At 40.9% G+C, this 15740-nt stretch overlaps 1 protein-coding gene across 3 annotated transcripts in view; it reads right to left on the minus strand.

The window, feature by feature from the left end:
• Window positions 1-15740, minus strand: part of ARHGAP6 (Rho GTPase activating protein 6) — a 313335-nt gene that overhangs the window by 91118 nt on the left and 206477 nt on the right. The window contains exon 1 of one of the 3 annotated variants that reach the window (XM_059839749.1): window positions 14934-15050. The exons of the other annotated variants lie outside the window; for them this stretch is intronic. Coding sequence (XP_059695732.1) covers window positions 14934-14966 — 33 coding nt within the window. The 5' untranslated portion in view covers window positions 14967-15050. Of the gene's footprint in view, window positions 1-14933; window positions 15051-15740 lie in introns of those variants that run through there. 3 annotated transcript variants of the gene reach the window in all.

Raw genomic sequence — 15740 nt, forward strand, 5'->3', positions numbered from 1 at the left:
TCCCAGCAGTGAGCACAGGCTGCTGAGCAATCCCAGTGTGTCCCAGCAGTGAGCACAGGCTGCTGAGCAATCCCAGTGTGTCCCAGCAGTGAGCACAGGGCTGAGCCCACAGGAGGGACACCCAGGCACAGGCTCCCAACTTTGCTGCTGCCCACTGCACACCCACACCGCCCAGATGCCCACTGAGCCTTGCAGAGTCTGTACTTCCAGCCCCTTAAACATCTCAGCACTTCTCTTTTGCTTTATTCAACAGGAACAAAACCACCCAGAAGTGACAGGGCTCACCTGCAGTTGCTGCCTCCATATCAAACTTGTGTTGCTGGCAGCAACACCAGCAGAAGTCACCTACAATGCCTGGCTTTAGGTCCAGGCACCAAACTCTGACACTCTTCAGCATCACTGACAAAACTGCTCTTCAAGGCACAACCTTTTCTGCTTTCATCTCCTTTGTGCATGACAGAACTGCTAAAGATTAGTTCTTTAGCTTAATTGTCAGGGCAGCATCCCCTGAAGCCAAAAGAAAGTCAGATTTCTACTACCAAATTCACTTTTCAACTAAAATAGTCTGTATTTTTAGAATGTATGGCCAATTAAAAAAAAAAAAAACAAACAACTTTTTTTTTTTCCTCTTATAAAAACCAAAGAAATATAAGAACAACAGCAACCACTTAAAAAGAGAAGAAGGGGAAAAAAGCTTCCCTTGATTCCAAACCAACCATTTGCTTTTTTAATCAAAGTGAAACCTAACCTTCACATTGTGCTGCCCATCCACAGAGACTTTTATTCTACATACTGGCAACATCTCCCTGCATGCTCCAAGAAACTGTAAATGGTATCAAACATTCAAAATAACTGTATGGTAAGTGTTGTTATTTAAAAAGCAAGTATTTTCTACACTTCACTGACTTCTTGCAGAATACCATTATTTTAGGTAATTCCTTAGTGTCCATTCCAGCCTTAGGAAGGTACAGCTCATCTCAAAGCCCTACACAGAAGAAATATGGACAACTGGAAAGGAGCTATTGCAGCAGTGGGGATCATGCTCTTCAATTCACTCTAACTCCACCATGTGGGATTGTCCCACCATGTAACACAACACAAAAAGAAGAGTTTAAACCTTCACTTGCTTCCCTTGAACTGGTCCTGTATCTGCCCCTGGATCTCAAAGAGCAGCTTACAGCAATGAATGCTTACACACAAAACACAGGAGGTGCAGTTCACAAGAAGAGAAAAGCAGCAGCAATGGGGCAAGAAAAATCTCCTTTCCAAAACAGATTACTCATGATAAAAAAATCAAAGAAGGCAAAAATAGAGGAAGACAATTAAAAAAAAAAAAAGAAAAGAGATCAGTATTGGTGGGGGAAATGGTAACAATAAGCAGTATTGGACTGACAAAACTAACATTGATTAAAAATTTACTAACCTTATAGCACAAGTAAAAGCAAGAACACTGAATTCAAGTGGAAGATGTGCAGTTTAGCTTGTTAGAGCTGATTTGCAAGTTAAGACTGGACTGATTGCCTTCATTTGTTTCTGAGAACCAAAGTGAGACTTTTAGAGAAATGAGAATCAGGAACTGGTATCAGAAAAAAGGAAGACACAAAATGAGTTCATTTGAATAAGACTGGAAAAACCAGAGGCAACAACTTCTGCATGTTGGCCAGTGGATCTGAACGGCAACCAAAATCGTGCACATTGACATTTTGAGGCATCTTCTTACCTACTGGCTTACTATGAGAAGGGTTCCAAGGTCACAAATGACAATTCAGATCCACAATCTACTGGGAAGAACACTGGCCCATTAACCATTTGCAAACACAGGAATTCATATCTCTGAGTGTGTGCTTCTGAAAACCTGTGTCCTAAGATGGAAATTTTGCACGAGAAAGCTCTGTTAGATCTCCATGTACTACCACCTTGCAATGACTTATAACTGTCATCTATGATTTCAGCAAGGTCCATTCTCATGATTACCCTGACAAATGACATGAAGTGACATGAGAATAAATCCAAACAATCTTTCTTTCACACATAGTTCACTTCTACACAAATGCTTACTACTTCAATGTCACTTGTTCCAGAATCCCTTCCCCACGGATCAGCCACTTATAAATTTTGAAAGCAGCATGGCCCAGTTTGATAACTCATGCCTGACAGAGAAGTATTCCCTTATTTCCTCACATATTAAGTAAAGAAGAACAAAAGGTAAGCACAACTCACATGAAGCAACACACCCACTACCTTCACATTCCTCTCTCAGAAAAAAAGTTACAAACTTGGATTTTAGTCCTATTCCCTCACCTTTACTTTTGCTATATACAGCCTCTCATATTAGAAGAAAGCTTACAGGCATAACATATTTGCATTGAGCAGACAACTTGAGGAAAATCACCTGCATCTTGCTGAGCTCCTCTTTCTTCCTACAGCTACTGACTCACTGCTGGGAAAAGGGTAAACTCTATAAATGCATATCATATTTGGCACAGGGCACTGCTGGAAGTCAAGGCAGAGATAAAAAATGCCTGAATAAAACCCTCCTTTTCTTTAGCCTCAGCCAACTGCAAGATAATTAATGAGACAAGAATCCTGTAAGACACTGAAAGGGACAGGAAGAAAACAAAGAGGTGAAAAATGACAAGAAAAGAGTGGAAACCTCCAGCAGATTGCAAAGGACATTACATTACCAACCTGCAACCTGAGAGAAAATAAAGGAGTTTCCTAAGCTACAGAACCAAGTTGGGCTGAGAGTGTGAGGTAAACTGAATATCCCATTAGAGACAAGTGAGAAAAGTAGATGAAACTTCAGAGAAAGCAAAAGCACACTGATGTAAAGCAAAGAACAAAAAAAGAGACAGAGAACTTACAAAAAAGAAGATGAAAAGCCATGTGAGACCACAAGAAATTAACTGAAATTCATCTAGAAAGCAAAATATCTATGATTTCCCCAAGAGATTAATATCTCTGTCTCTTGATACAAGTTCACATGCAAAGACTATTTATTATTGTTCCCTAAAAATTTCAGCTAAGTACAAGTATTCTCAAGTCTAAAGCATCCATGGGAAATTTATCTTCATGACAGCTAAAATCAAACAAATTGCAAAGTTTCAAATATCATAACATGACAAAAAAGAACAGCAAGAAGTGACTCAGGTATTTTTTTCCATCACTTACATTCTACCATCAAAGCCATGAAAAAATGACAGAAAAACATTATTTTAAAAACAAGAGAGTTAAGAATTTTGTGGGGCCCCACAGGGATTCCCAGCAACTCAGCTGTCTGTGGAATTCAGCTGCCCTGGGAGGCTTCATCTCTTCACCAAGTGGGAGCAAAGGGATCCCATCAGAGACTAAATGCCCACAGATAATGTTACCAGCAATAAGATCAATTAGAAAATTATCTCCTGAGAGAAGTATTATGCCATTAACTTAAATTAGTCTGCATGTTATCATATGTTAAAGAGTGGAAAATTTCCACAGAACTTGAAAACTTAGTGCTTTAAGTCCATTTAGATCCCTGTAATCTGATTAGGTACTTGATTAATGGAGAGAAAGGGATGATTTTGAAGGCCTCTAAGGTGGAAATCACTCCCCTGCAGCTGAGAAAGAGAGCAGCCCACAGTTAGAGCAAACACTGAAGAGCCCAACTGGAACACACTGCTCTGAAAGAGGCAATTTATAGAGAGACCTTGACTGCGAGGTCAGCCACTCTCTTGGTTCCTCCCATCCCTTCCCAGCCACACAGGCAGCCCAGAAGACAGCAACTGTCCATCCAAGAGCAATATCTCTATGAAGAGAACCACTGGTACGATCAGGAACATGGAGATTTGTAGACACAGGCTCTTCTTTCACATGACTTAGTGTTTACATTTTGTGTCTGTGTGAGGAGTGCTATTTTGGACCCAAGTGAGCTTCTCCTTAACTCAATGGTTATGCACACACTGGTAACTCCAAAAGGCATGCCTGCTATTATTGTCAGATCATCTTTTCTCTCCCATCTAGTTATGCAAAGCATGAATTCAGATCAAGTTAAGCATGGCACCAGGGGAAACAGTTTAAACAGTAAAGACAGAAGAGATCAGAAATAGGAAGAGCAAGGAAGGAAGGAACAGGAAATTCACACCTAAAGGTGGAATTCCTTCAGCCCTGGTGAATGTCAAGAGGATCAAACTCCCCTTGATCATGCTTTGTAGAGACAGGTAAGGTACTTATTTATTTCCTGAGCAGCCCAGAATGCATCCAGATACTTAAACAGTGTCATCCTTCATCCTCTTCCACAGATGCTTGGGCAAGATAAAACTGGTGGCAATCAAGCATTCATAAAAGGAGAGAGGAGCCTCCCAGAGAAGAACCAGGGCAGGAAGAAAAGTCAGTTCACATTACAACCCACAAATAGAGGAAGGCAAGTAAATTAATAACTTCATTCCTCCTCAGCAAAGGGCAAGATGTGGCTAATAAGATTCCTGCTCAGTTATCAAAATTTTCCTCTTCAAAACTGTAAGAAATATATTTTGTGCCTCACTGGGCTCTCCTTATAAACACACACCTCTTTCATCAGAATATGGATAAATTATCTCAGTAAAGTTTCTGCCCTGGTGTAATATGCTAATCTGTAATGATTAGAGAAATGTACATATTGCTGTCATCTTCCAAGCACTGCACAAACAATAACTATCTGATCAATGAACACTGCACTGGAGACTGTTAACACAGGACTAATGTGTTTATAAGTATGTATGTGGCTAATGTTGATGGTCAGCATTTAATTTATGTGCTCAATTTCACCTTCCAAGAAAGGTCACTCCCTTAAGGCAGGTCATCTGTCTGCCTGCAAGGGAAGGGTGAGAACCAGGAAGCAGTGGCTGACTCAGTGCCAGACCCTGCCTGACAGTGGAAAAAGCAGCTTCAGAAAAGCCCTGGAAAGGTCCCAAAACCTCCCCGCCTCCCAAGCCAAGTGAAGAGAGGGAGAGAAAACTTTACAGCTTAGGCAGGGTAAGGCCGGAGGTGGCTGACATTTCAAACAATAGTATACTAAACTGGAAAAGTAAACCTTGGGACACAAAGCAGGTCTGTGATGTAGCACCTTGCAAGCACCCAGAGGAAGAGTGGGTATGGGCAGGAGAGCACCCAAGTGTTTCTTTCTCAAGCCATTCGTCACCCCACGTGTTCGGGTTGTCGGAGCCAAAGAAACCTGGCACCACCTCAGCCAATATGCCAGATTTGTTATCATTTTGAGAACCTGATAATTTGTCTGATAAGATCCCAAAAGGTAAAAGATGAAGGCAATGCAGCACTATCTCTCTATGGGTAAACAGCTCCTGTCATTCCATTCCTGTGAGCACATCTACAGCCTGAGGGGGACGATCCATGAGTGACCAGTCTTAAACCACAACAAGACCACGATAATAAATCTCTAGATTGACTACGTGCACAGCAAAACAAGATTTTTTTATTGTAATTCCATTAAATGAGAACTTTCCAGTTAAGTTTTTCCCAACCTGCCACTGTTATCTCCTCTTTCCAACCACAGTTTGCCTACCCATTTCTGAGCTCCAGTCTGAGAAGACAGGCCACTCCACTGCCAAGCAGCTGTTTTGTAACAGCAAGGTAACTGCACAGGATTATTATCTAGATGTAAAATCTTAATTGGTGAAAGCTCCTGCACATTTAACTACCAGAAAAAAAAACCCTCCAGCTTCTGTTCTCAATTGTTATCTCCTACGTTACATACCTGTTGGCAGAGTTTAGCAATCAACACGTGGTACAGTTTAATTTGACTGAGAGATAAGCTAAACAAGTTAGGGGGGATGACTATCACCATGAAGGCCATGTTACTCTTCAGAAAGAAAACCCAATGTCAACTAGAGAGACACAAGAATCTGGGAAGTGGTACAACCATTTCCCCATTCTGTTTTCATTTCCAGGCTGAGATGCTCTGTGTTGCACATGCTGGGGAAGAGAGGGCCAGTCTTTGGCCATCCTATCTCCCAGCTTGGTTTCCTCCAGCCCAGGAGCACAGCTGCTTGCCAAGGAAACCTACACTCCCAACAGCACACCTTTCCTGCATGAGAAAAGAGGCAGCCTTGACCCACACTCCTGAAAAGAGGAATCTCATCGGAAGTAGCAGAGGCCCTTTCATGGCTGCCTTTGCCTCTGCAGAAGAAGCAACACCCTGGCAGTATGGAAGCTCTCAAAAGCTGACAGCTGCTACACTCTTACAGCCTGGCTTGATTTACACCCCTGAAGATGTTACCACGCAAATCAATAGTGACCTCACAACAGTGTGATAAGGTAATCATTATTTTTGAGAAAAATTAGTATTCCAACAATGTGCCAGAATTTGGCTTTGCTAACACAGATGCTGCATGGTAAACACATCTAGGAAGGGGTGAACAAATGGCTGCTATTCTTCCATAACTTGTGTTAGGAGTTTGCACTGTTAAATTTAGGTGGCAGAAGCTGCATTTGTTCATCAGTGAGCGTTCCAAGTACAGTTGTTGATGCTCCTCTCCTTATTTTGCCCTATCAGTTTTGCTAATAGAATTCCCCCTGAATGAGTGCCAACACCAGCTTCTACTAACAGAGATTATTTCCATATCCATAAATACATTGGAGAGCTATGTAACCACCCAGGCTGCACCAACGCAGCGAGAGCTATGGAAATTCTTTCAGTCAGAGACTTGATGTGTGCACACTTCACACACCTCACCAGCACCACCACATAGGCAAGGTGGCAGTGACAAACCCACTGCTTGGCCAGGATGCATGGGAAACAGCAGAAATACACACCAGGATGAAAGACTTGTCAGACCTGTGAATGGAAATAAGCATGTGATAAAGAAGTGACAGCCCTACACAAGTACTGCTGTTACATTAGATGTTAAACACACCCCCTTGTAAAACTGCACGTAACTATCAATATTCCAGGCAATGTGGATTATATAAATACTTAGAAACAAAGGCCAGGCCTTGCTGAAAACTCTCCAAATATCTTTGGGTTAAAAATACTGCAGCCCTTTTTGCTGCAAGGTTGGGCTCACATTTAACACTCCAGGATATCATATATCAAAGAGAGCTTCCTCTTGCAAAGAGCTGAGTGCCTTTCTTAGAAAGCTACCAGAACTTCTTTCCTTTTTATTTTGGCAGTCTCATGTAACCAAACTTATCATATGCAGACATTAGGAAACAGAGATAACACTCCATAACTCTTCATATAGTGGACCAGGTCCTGGATAAAAAGACCTACTGCAACTGGTCCAAACGGGGCTGGAACTGTCAAAAGTTTCACTCTCAGGCTATGAGCACAGCTGAGCCAACAAACTCAAATCCAACTCCTTTTAGCAGAGCATCAATTATTCAATTACAAAAGTCAGTCTATCTCAGTCCCCCCTTATCTGCACCTAACTCTGTAACTGCACTCTTATGTAAGGCTGCAGCTTGCACATTGACTCACCAGGTTTCACAGGCTATGGGAAGAGCTTTTCCAGAGGCTCCAGCAATGCAGCACCATGCTCCAGTATTCCACACTGAATTCCCATGCTCCAGACACCACCTGGACACCTCTGCCAGGAACCCCCACACAGCAGGATGGTTACAGTGCAATACTGATGCTGCCAAAGGGGTGTTTCTTCACAGCATGCTCAAGGAATCCTTGGAGAAGGCACATCCTTCTCACCACAGCCTCGCAGGGTGACCTCTCTGCAAGCCACAAGAGCCCACTGCACAAAGCCCCACTCCTTAGCTAAGGGAACCAGTTAGGAAGGGGTTGCACTCACCAGGGACTGCCCCTCATGGAGAAGAGAAGCTCCTCCTGAGGTCTGCAGAACATTCCCTCTGCGTGTCCCTGAGCCTTCCCAGCCTGACAGCACTTGCACTGACACCTTGAGCATCACCTCCCCAGCCACTGACTCAGCTCCCTCCCTCTCCTGCTGCAGAGGATTTAGCAAGTCTCTTTGATGTTAGGCTGACTTGGGCAGGGTAGGCTGCACAGAGACAGCCAGGAGACATCTCCTCCAGACCATGTTCTTATGTTCACTGCTATGAACCTGTGCAGTCTGTAAGACCCAATCTTCCTGCTTCAGCTTTGGGTTTTTTTTTTGTTTGTGCTGAATATATAACAACGTTCTACCATTGAATTTAGATCAGTGCCTTTAGTGTGCATTAGTATTGAACTACAGAATGGAAACCCAGTCATTCCTACAGTTTTATATATGACCTAGTTAACTGAGTAAAATCAATAGAAACTAAATCAGGGTTTTTTCCTACCCAGTAAAATGCAGTTGGGCCTCAGGTGAGTTTGTGTATCGACCTTAGAGAAAGACAAGGGCATTGGAAAAACATATTCTATTGTAACAAGGTGAACCCAAGCCAGGTCAGCTTTCCTTTCAAAGACACAGAATTTTGCTTGCTAAATTTAATGTTTGTGGACAATTTTGCATGTTGTCTCTTAGTATTAAGAGCTCACTACCTGTTTTCATAAAGAACCATTTGCTGGAAAACATAGAATTATTCTGTTAAATTTCCCAAATTACAGTTTTCTGTCTTCAAAAAATGCTGAAGATAAAGACAGAGAAGTGCTGCTTTCTGACAATAAAATATTATCATCAGTTGCATAAACTGGGCTTCAGTTCAACTCCTTTGGTCTGTAATGTCATCAGTATGAAGGCAGAAAAATCTTTGGCTTAATGGTACTTTGAAAATACTTAAGAGTAGCTATTTCTAACCATTTAGCAAGAATTCACTTTCAAGACAACTGCAAATAGCTTCCTGCCATTTTTAATCTGGGGAAAAAGAAACGGCTACTTTTCTGTCAAGTTTTGTAGGAAAAAAAATGCATGTGTAATATCCATGCCCAAAAGGATCTGAAATAACACTAGTGTTATTTCAGTTTAGGTTACTAAATTAAACTGGCTAAGAGTCTTCTGAATATCTTCATATATTTCTGCCTCAAGTTACTAATCTTTTTACTGATGCCAGCGTTGACTGATTAATCTTACAAACTGCAAGTAACCTGCTTTTGCTTTCAGATTACACCATTTCTTCAGGTGAGAAATTCCAGTTTATCTAAAGAAAAGTCTGAAGTGGTTGGCTAAATGAGACACTAAAATATTCATATCATACAGTAAAACTTAAGTTGTTCAGACAATTTACATAAGTGCTGCATGCCTACAGCTGTCAGCAGCATTGGCACACTCCAGATGAGTACCCATGAATCAGAGATCCAATAATTGTATGAAAAAGAAACTGCATACCCAGTTTTGGAAAAAAAAAAATCTAATAAATACCTGCCTGTACTCTCATGACAGAGCATAATCAACAATATCAAGTGGAAGACTTACTTGAAACACAGTTAAATACAGCTGAGAGGAGAAACCCTTAACTTAAAAAGTATGGGAGGTTTGCATACTGTGTAATTGCACCCTGACCATCACATTTTATCAACAATTCCTTACCTTTTATAACACAATAGAAGAATTGAAATGTTAACCTTTTCAGTTACATGCAGTTTTCATACCACAGGTATCCTTTTGTGATTCCTAGAAAATCACTCCACATTCACTAACAATTCAGTGGAGCTGACACACTTCCACTCTGTGCGACCTAAAGAGCAGCAAGAATGCATTGATCAAGTAAAGTTCTGCTGGTGTCCCTCTGAAAACATGGAGTGCTATTTGGCAGTCATGGAAGGCTGGACAAGGGCAGCCAGGTGCCATGGAGGGGATGAGAGCCAGCCTAGAAGCCCAGATGGAAATGAAAAAATACTTTGAGCTGAATCAATCTATGTGATAGAAAAGCAAGAAAGGAGATGGGCAGCAGTTGGAATAGTACAAGCTCCTCCAGATGAGAGAGGTGAAAGCAGGTTTGTCCTACTGAGGGAGAGATGGTGAGACATAAAGGAGAATTTTGAGGTAGGATGACCCTGAGGGAGCCTGAAGGAGTGAGAGTAAAAGAGATTTGGAGATGGGGCTGTGTCACCAGGGCAAGTGAATGAGTCAGAGAAACAAAAAAGATAAGCCATCTCAAGGTCTGGGTAAGGATGGAGGAGGAGAGGGTTGTAGGAAGAAGAAAATGGCAGACAGGATGCTATGGGAAGAACACATTCATGTTGCAGATTTTCAAACTTTGCGATTTCTTTTCTAATAAGTACTGGTCACTAACACATGAATGTCTAAAAAGAAACCTTTTTGTCAGTCTTCCCTTTAGCTCAAATATTTCAGTTATTTCTCTCATCTCACACGAATGCACAAAATGCCAAAATGAATGCAAGAAGGCAGTAATTATCCTCTACTGAGTTTTAAAATGCATAAAATTCGTAGCAAAGGTTTATTACTTTTTCATCCGTGAAAAAAAATGTGCATGCTTCATGCACTGCTTCTCAGCAACTCGAGAGCAGTGAACTTATTCCAGTTAAATACCTCAGTGTCATTCACTTGAAAACTGGGTCTTAGTTCAGTCATAGCTTTTTGAAAATGCACTGTGTAACACTGTCTTGAATTCTACTGAAGATAAGTTTTTTCTTTTAAACTGCAAAATGAAACACCAGAAACAAACCTACAAATCTGGGAGCTCTGGTTATGAGTTGTTAATGCTCAAAACATTAGCAAGGACATCTGCAAAATAAATCTTACTTCTGAAGAGCTAAGTAAACATGTTTGGTTCATGAAAACAAGGCTTAAAAACCGAGTAAGAACTGCAAAAACATGTATTTAAGGTTCTATAACTGTGCATATATGTGCTTCATTTACAAATATATTAATGGCTTAATACCTACTCTTCAATTAAAATCAGCAACCTTAACTAAGAATTACCTCTGATGTTGCATGAAGAACCCAAGGGGGAGGCAAAGTGCCTAAGACTTCCAGCAACATTTCAAAGAACAGGAGCATTATCCAAACTCTCTTTCCCTGAAATTCAGCTGTCAAATGCCCTTAAATTTCAGTATTAAAACCAAAACTACCACTAAATCAGAATATGTGAATTTAAACTAGTGAACAGACAATAGGCACTTTTTTGAATCGTAAAGTGAGTGTTTCTATACTCTGTGTGGTGCAAGTGTGTTTCCACTCCACAAGTGTGGTTTCCACTCTTGTATTGATCCTCCTGGCTAACAGCAAGCAGCTGAGTCCCAAAAAATTACAAGGGTTAAAGTCTCTCAGTGGACAGCAGTTACTGGAGCACATCTATGCCAGGGCTGCTTCTGTAACACTGCTGCAGAAACAGCCAGCAGAATTCCCCTCCTGCCACAGGTTTGCATCATCTTTCATTTACTCTATAATATATCATCATTTCTACATTACAAAGAACTCCATAGTAACCAAAAAGAGTTTTAAAAACTTTGCAAAAAAAAAAAAGTCATGGTCGGGAGGAAGGGAGAGAATGAGAAGAAAGGAAGCTATGAGATAAAAATACTTGTCCCACTGACATCCACATCAAACAAAATTTCATCAGGCAGAACAAGGGATGCATTTGTCCCTTGCAAAACATTCTTTTCAGAGATGCTTGAATCCCTGCTTTCTGTTATGTAAATAATTTCTTTTCTGTTTTCCCTGTTAAGATCATGCAGTCTTGCAAACGAGTCTGAGCTGGGCAAACACAGAGCCAGTTCTCAGCTAAAGTCATAAATTACTTATTGTTTTAATATACTGGAAAATTGGCAGGAAGCGGGGGAAGGTACGTCAGTTACTCAAGACTTTATCCCATCGCTTATCCTTGCCTTCCATTAAAAAAGCCTCAGTTGCTGTAGCAACTGTCAAACCACACTCTGGTTCCTCTTCCTCCGAGATACAGAACTTCTCCAAAACACTCACACACAACACAGATCTCCTCCATCCACAGGACAGGTTCCTGGCACTTTTGCACTGTTTAAAAAGAGCCTCTCCAAGGAGCTGACAAATCCTTCGTAGGCCTTTTATTCACAGGATTGCTCCTGTAGAATAGAAATCCTTAAAATTCCCCATACATCTACCCTCTTTTTTTTTTCTCTTCCTTTCTCCCCTTCTTTCTCTGCATTATACAGAATGTTTCTCCACTCAGCTTAATTCACCACTACATCCTCCAGAACTAAACAAAATGCCAACACATCTGTCAGGTGTCCCTTCCTCTCTCATTACTCCCTTTGTGGGGGAGGCACATGCAGGGGGGACAATGTCACAAAACACACATTGCAACATCTCTAGGTCAGGAAATCCAATAGCAGAGAGGGGCTTCCTACCCAATACCTGAAGAGAAAACTCCTCTCCACAACCACATCTTCTCAATCATTCCTGGGGAACCCCTGCTCTGTCACCAAGGAGGACAAGTCTTTTCTCACTACTTGAAATTCTACTCCATGGGACAGAGATTTGAACACACTTAAAAAAAAATAATAAAAACTTCAAAAAAATTACAGAGAGCAGAGAAGAAACCATTAGTATGAAGAGAAAGCTCTGTCAGAAACAGGACAAAATCACACACTACTGAAGAAAACCTCATGAGGAAGTGAAAACATATTCCTCCCCTTTGTGCAGCATGCCAATATTAATGATAAGCAAAGTTCTGGAAGTTCTTACATGTTCAAGGACACTACCCAGGGCAGGATGCTTGCACAATGAAGGGAGGGCTTACCCACCTTCTTACCTCCTTCAATCCTTAGTAGCTCCATCCTATTTCTAGCTAGAATATGATGCTTTAAAAAAATGTTTATGCCTAAAAGTTGTTTTTTTTTTGTTTTAGGAACACTTAACACATGCAAATCTGTTATACACAATGGGATGATTATTTTTACTTGCTATTCTGAAAAGAAAAGCATCATAGTATTGCACAGATTATCTTCAAGAACACATACAAATTCTGCTCTTCCAACAGAGTTTCCATCTTGGATACACTTACCTTTTCTAGTTTTATAATGATTCTTCTGAAGTGTGTTGTAGAATAGGGGATTAATGGTTCCACACAAAATTATTTTTGCTTCCTCTAGCAAGACCTAAATTACACAGCCACTTCACCCTGTAGTTCATTTCTTCAGCACCATAAGCATCACTTTCATTCCTTTCTACCCACACACTTGTTTCTCTGACAGGGCAAAAATGAACCAAAAATGAACAATGCACTTGTGCTGCCTGCAGCAGCAAGAAGCACTGAGGCAGCTATGGGAGAAGGGCATGTGTGTCCATACAAAGTTAATTGCAAAGCAATATGCACAAGCATACCCTGAACCCAGCTTTCTGTGAGTTTACAGTGGAAACAGCTGCATACTGGCCCAGCTACACATTATACACAAGGTCATTTCACTCCTGGGAGCAGTGACACACCAGCACTGCTTTGAACCACAAGCCAGTCTGTTCCCCAGGTGAACAGCAGTCACTCCCTGCAGCTAAGAGAGGAGCACTGAGGGATGTTTTCACTCACTCCCAGCTCTGCCCACCAAGAGCAGTCACTGAATAGGTATTGGTGGCTGCTCTTCCTATCAAAAATTCTCAAACCAGTCAATGTATTTCTTCTGCACCTAAAAGATGGTTGAACTGTTCCATACCCCTGTGCTTTTAGTCTCTCTGGTATCTTGTGTTTGAGCAGGTGCTCTAAGGAGGTTTGTTTTTTCTGTGCTCAGTCATTCTTTCATGCTTCTGGTGCTGCCCCTCTCTTCTCTCATCCCTAATTTTTATTGTATCCCATGATTTATCCAGGCTCATGCACTCACATGACAAGGGCTCAGGCTGCTATGCTAATGAAGCAACCCTAAAGGAAGTGCAGAATACCATTTGCTTTTTATTACCACTGAGCATCTGTACATCTTGCACAGAATGAAGAAAAAGGGCAGCCAGCAGCTCAAGGCCACCTTGGGACATTCTGACTGTCAGGTTTCAGGCTACAATAGAGGACATCAGAGCAATAAACAAGGGCTGCTGTCATTTGCACTGAAGTTCCCAAATCACAGCTGTGAGATTTACACCCAAAAAAGGTGAGATGGAGTAGAGCCTAATTCATTACAGTGCTGAAATACACAGCAAAGCAAACATTCTCTTTAATTCACCAGCTAAGATCAGTCAATCTCCAGCCAAGATCAGTCTGAAATCAGCCAGGGATCTTCACCCTAAACATAAAAACATCCATGCAGATCCAAAGCCATACACCAGAACACTTTCCCAGGTGAGAATAGATTGGATTGAAAAGTTACTGACCATAGAAATTCATCACCACTTCTCAGCTGGCATATCATACTTCAGCTTTTTTTTTCTTTTATCCCTATACAAAATTGTCCTGATTACACAAATCTCTTCAAATACAGCATTTTAAATGTGACAGCCAGCTGACAGAGCCAGCCATTGAACACAAGTCAAGTATTTCTAATACTTCCTTAAATACTTCCTCTATTATTTACAGCTTTATGTTAAATGTTACATTATGAGCTGTATCACCCATTTTTGCTGCTCCAGTAGTTGCAAAGTTGATCTCACTTTCAATACCCCACCTATTTAATCTGAATTCTTTTGGTTTAGAATGCTCATGTACAAGTAGCTCTGCTTCCTCAAATATTATTTCACTAAAAGCTGTTGTAAAGGGACACATCTTCAAGCCAAGTTTTACTCATATATAAACAAGGTGACCCTTTAAAAGCTGAAATTATAAAATGTGGAACAGTATCTGTCTAACTTCACTACAGAGACAGATTTTAAAATACTTTTTTTTTAATAAGTTCAGATTTTTAACTTTAAAATGTTATCTCTGTCTGCTTGTGAATAATGAAGTGAATCTGTCCTTTAGAACAAGCAAATATTTAATAATATTTTGAGTTCTGCTTTACCTACAAACCAATATGGACCTCTTACCCCACATATCCCACTCCTGGAGCTGATTAGACAGCTCCCTTTGGATAACAAAAACAAACAAACAAACACACAAAAAAACCCAAACAAAACCCACCCAACACCACCAGGGTGTAAAGAGAGAAAGAAACTTACACTCATTTCCCAAGACAGAAAGTTTGAGTACATATGGCCTGATAGAAGGAAGGGGGGAAAAGTCCTCCAAAGTCTGAGCCTAGCAGCTTAGCTACTTCTGAATCCATATCAGGATACAGCAAGTTCCTCCTTCCAAAAAAAGCATGCTAAGTCACACACTATAGCACAAACCCTTACGGTTTTTGTTTGGGTTTTCCGGTTTCTTTGGGGGTAGGTGGGGGTGTATTCTTGTTTTTAAGTTTCTAAACAAAAAGTTTTACAGCAATACAGGGGAGTAAACAGCTCCGGGATAGGGCAAGGAAACATAAGAAAGCTTAGACTAGGAGAGATTTCCCCACATAACCACCTGCAACAGTACCAAAAAGCAAAGAAAAGCAATCTCTTGTGAAAGTAGGATTTTTTTTTTTCCCTTCATTTTTTGGATTTTCATTCTCTTCATTCATATGAGGAGCTACTGTTCCTTAAAGGTGATGCACTGCAATTGCTCAAATAGCTTCTACTTCATCTCATCTGAAGGCAGCTGGTAAACCCTGCCCCCCCCCCCCCCCAAAAAAAAAACAAACCACAAGGCCCCCACTTCCCTTTGCAACATTTTCATAGCCAAGAAAAGAATTTTGCAGATATTAAGTACCAGTAGCACATTGAAGTATCAGTAATTTTAAAAATAAAATAAAAACCTGTATTTCAATGAAGTGCAATATAATCACATTCCAATAATAAAGTCAACATTATAATGTAGGAAACCACCACGAGACTTCAAGATCTTGAATATCTCCTCATGAACCCCAGAATAGCAATGGTGAAATG

The sequence above is a fragment of the Haemorhous mexicanus genome, chromosome 2 (assembly GCF_027477595.1).
Source record: "Haemorhous mexicanus isolate bHaeMex1 chromosome 2, bHaeMex1.pri, whole genome shotgun sequence".
Classification (NCBI taxonomy): Eukaryota; Metazoa; Chordata; class Aves; order Passeriformes; family Fringillidae; genus Haemorhous; species Haemorhous mexicanus.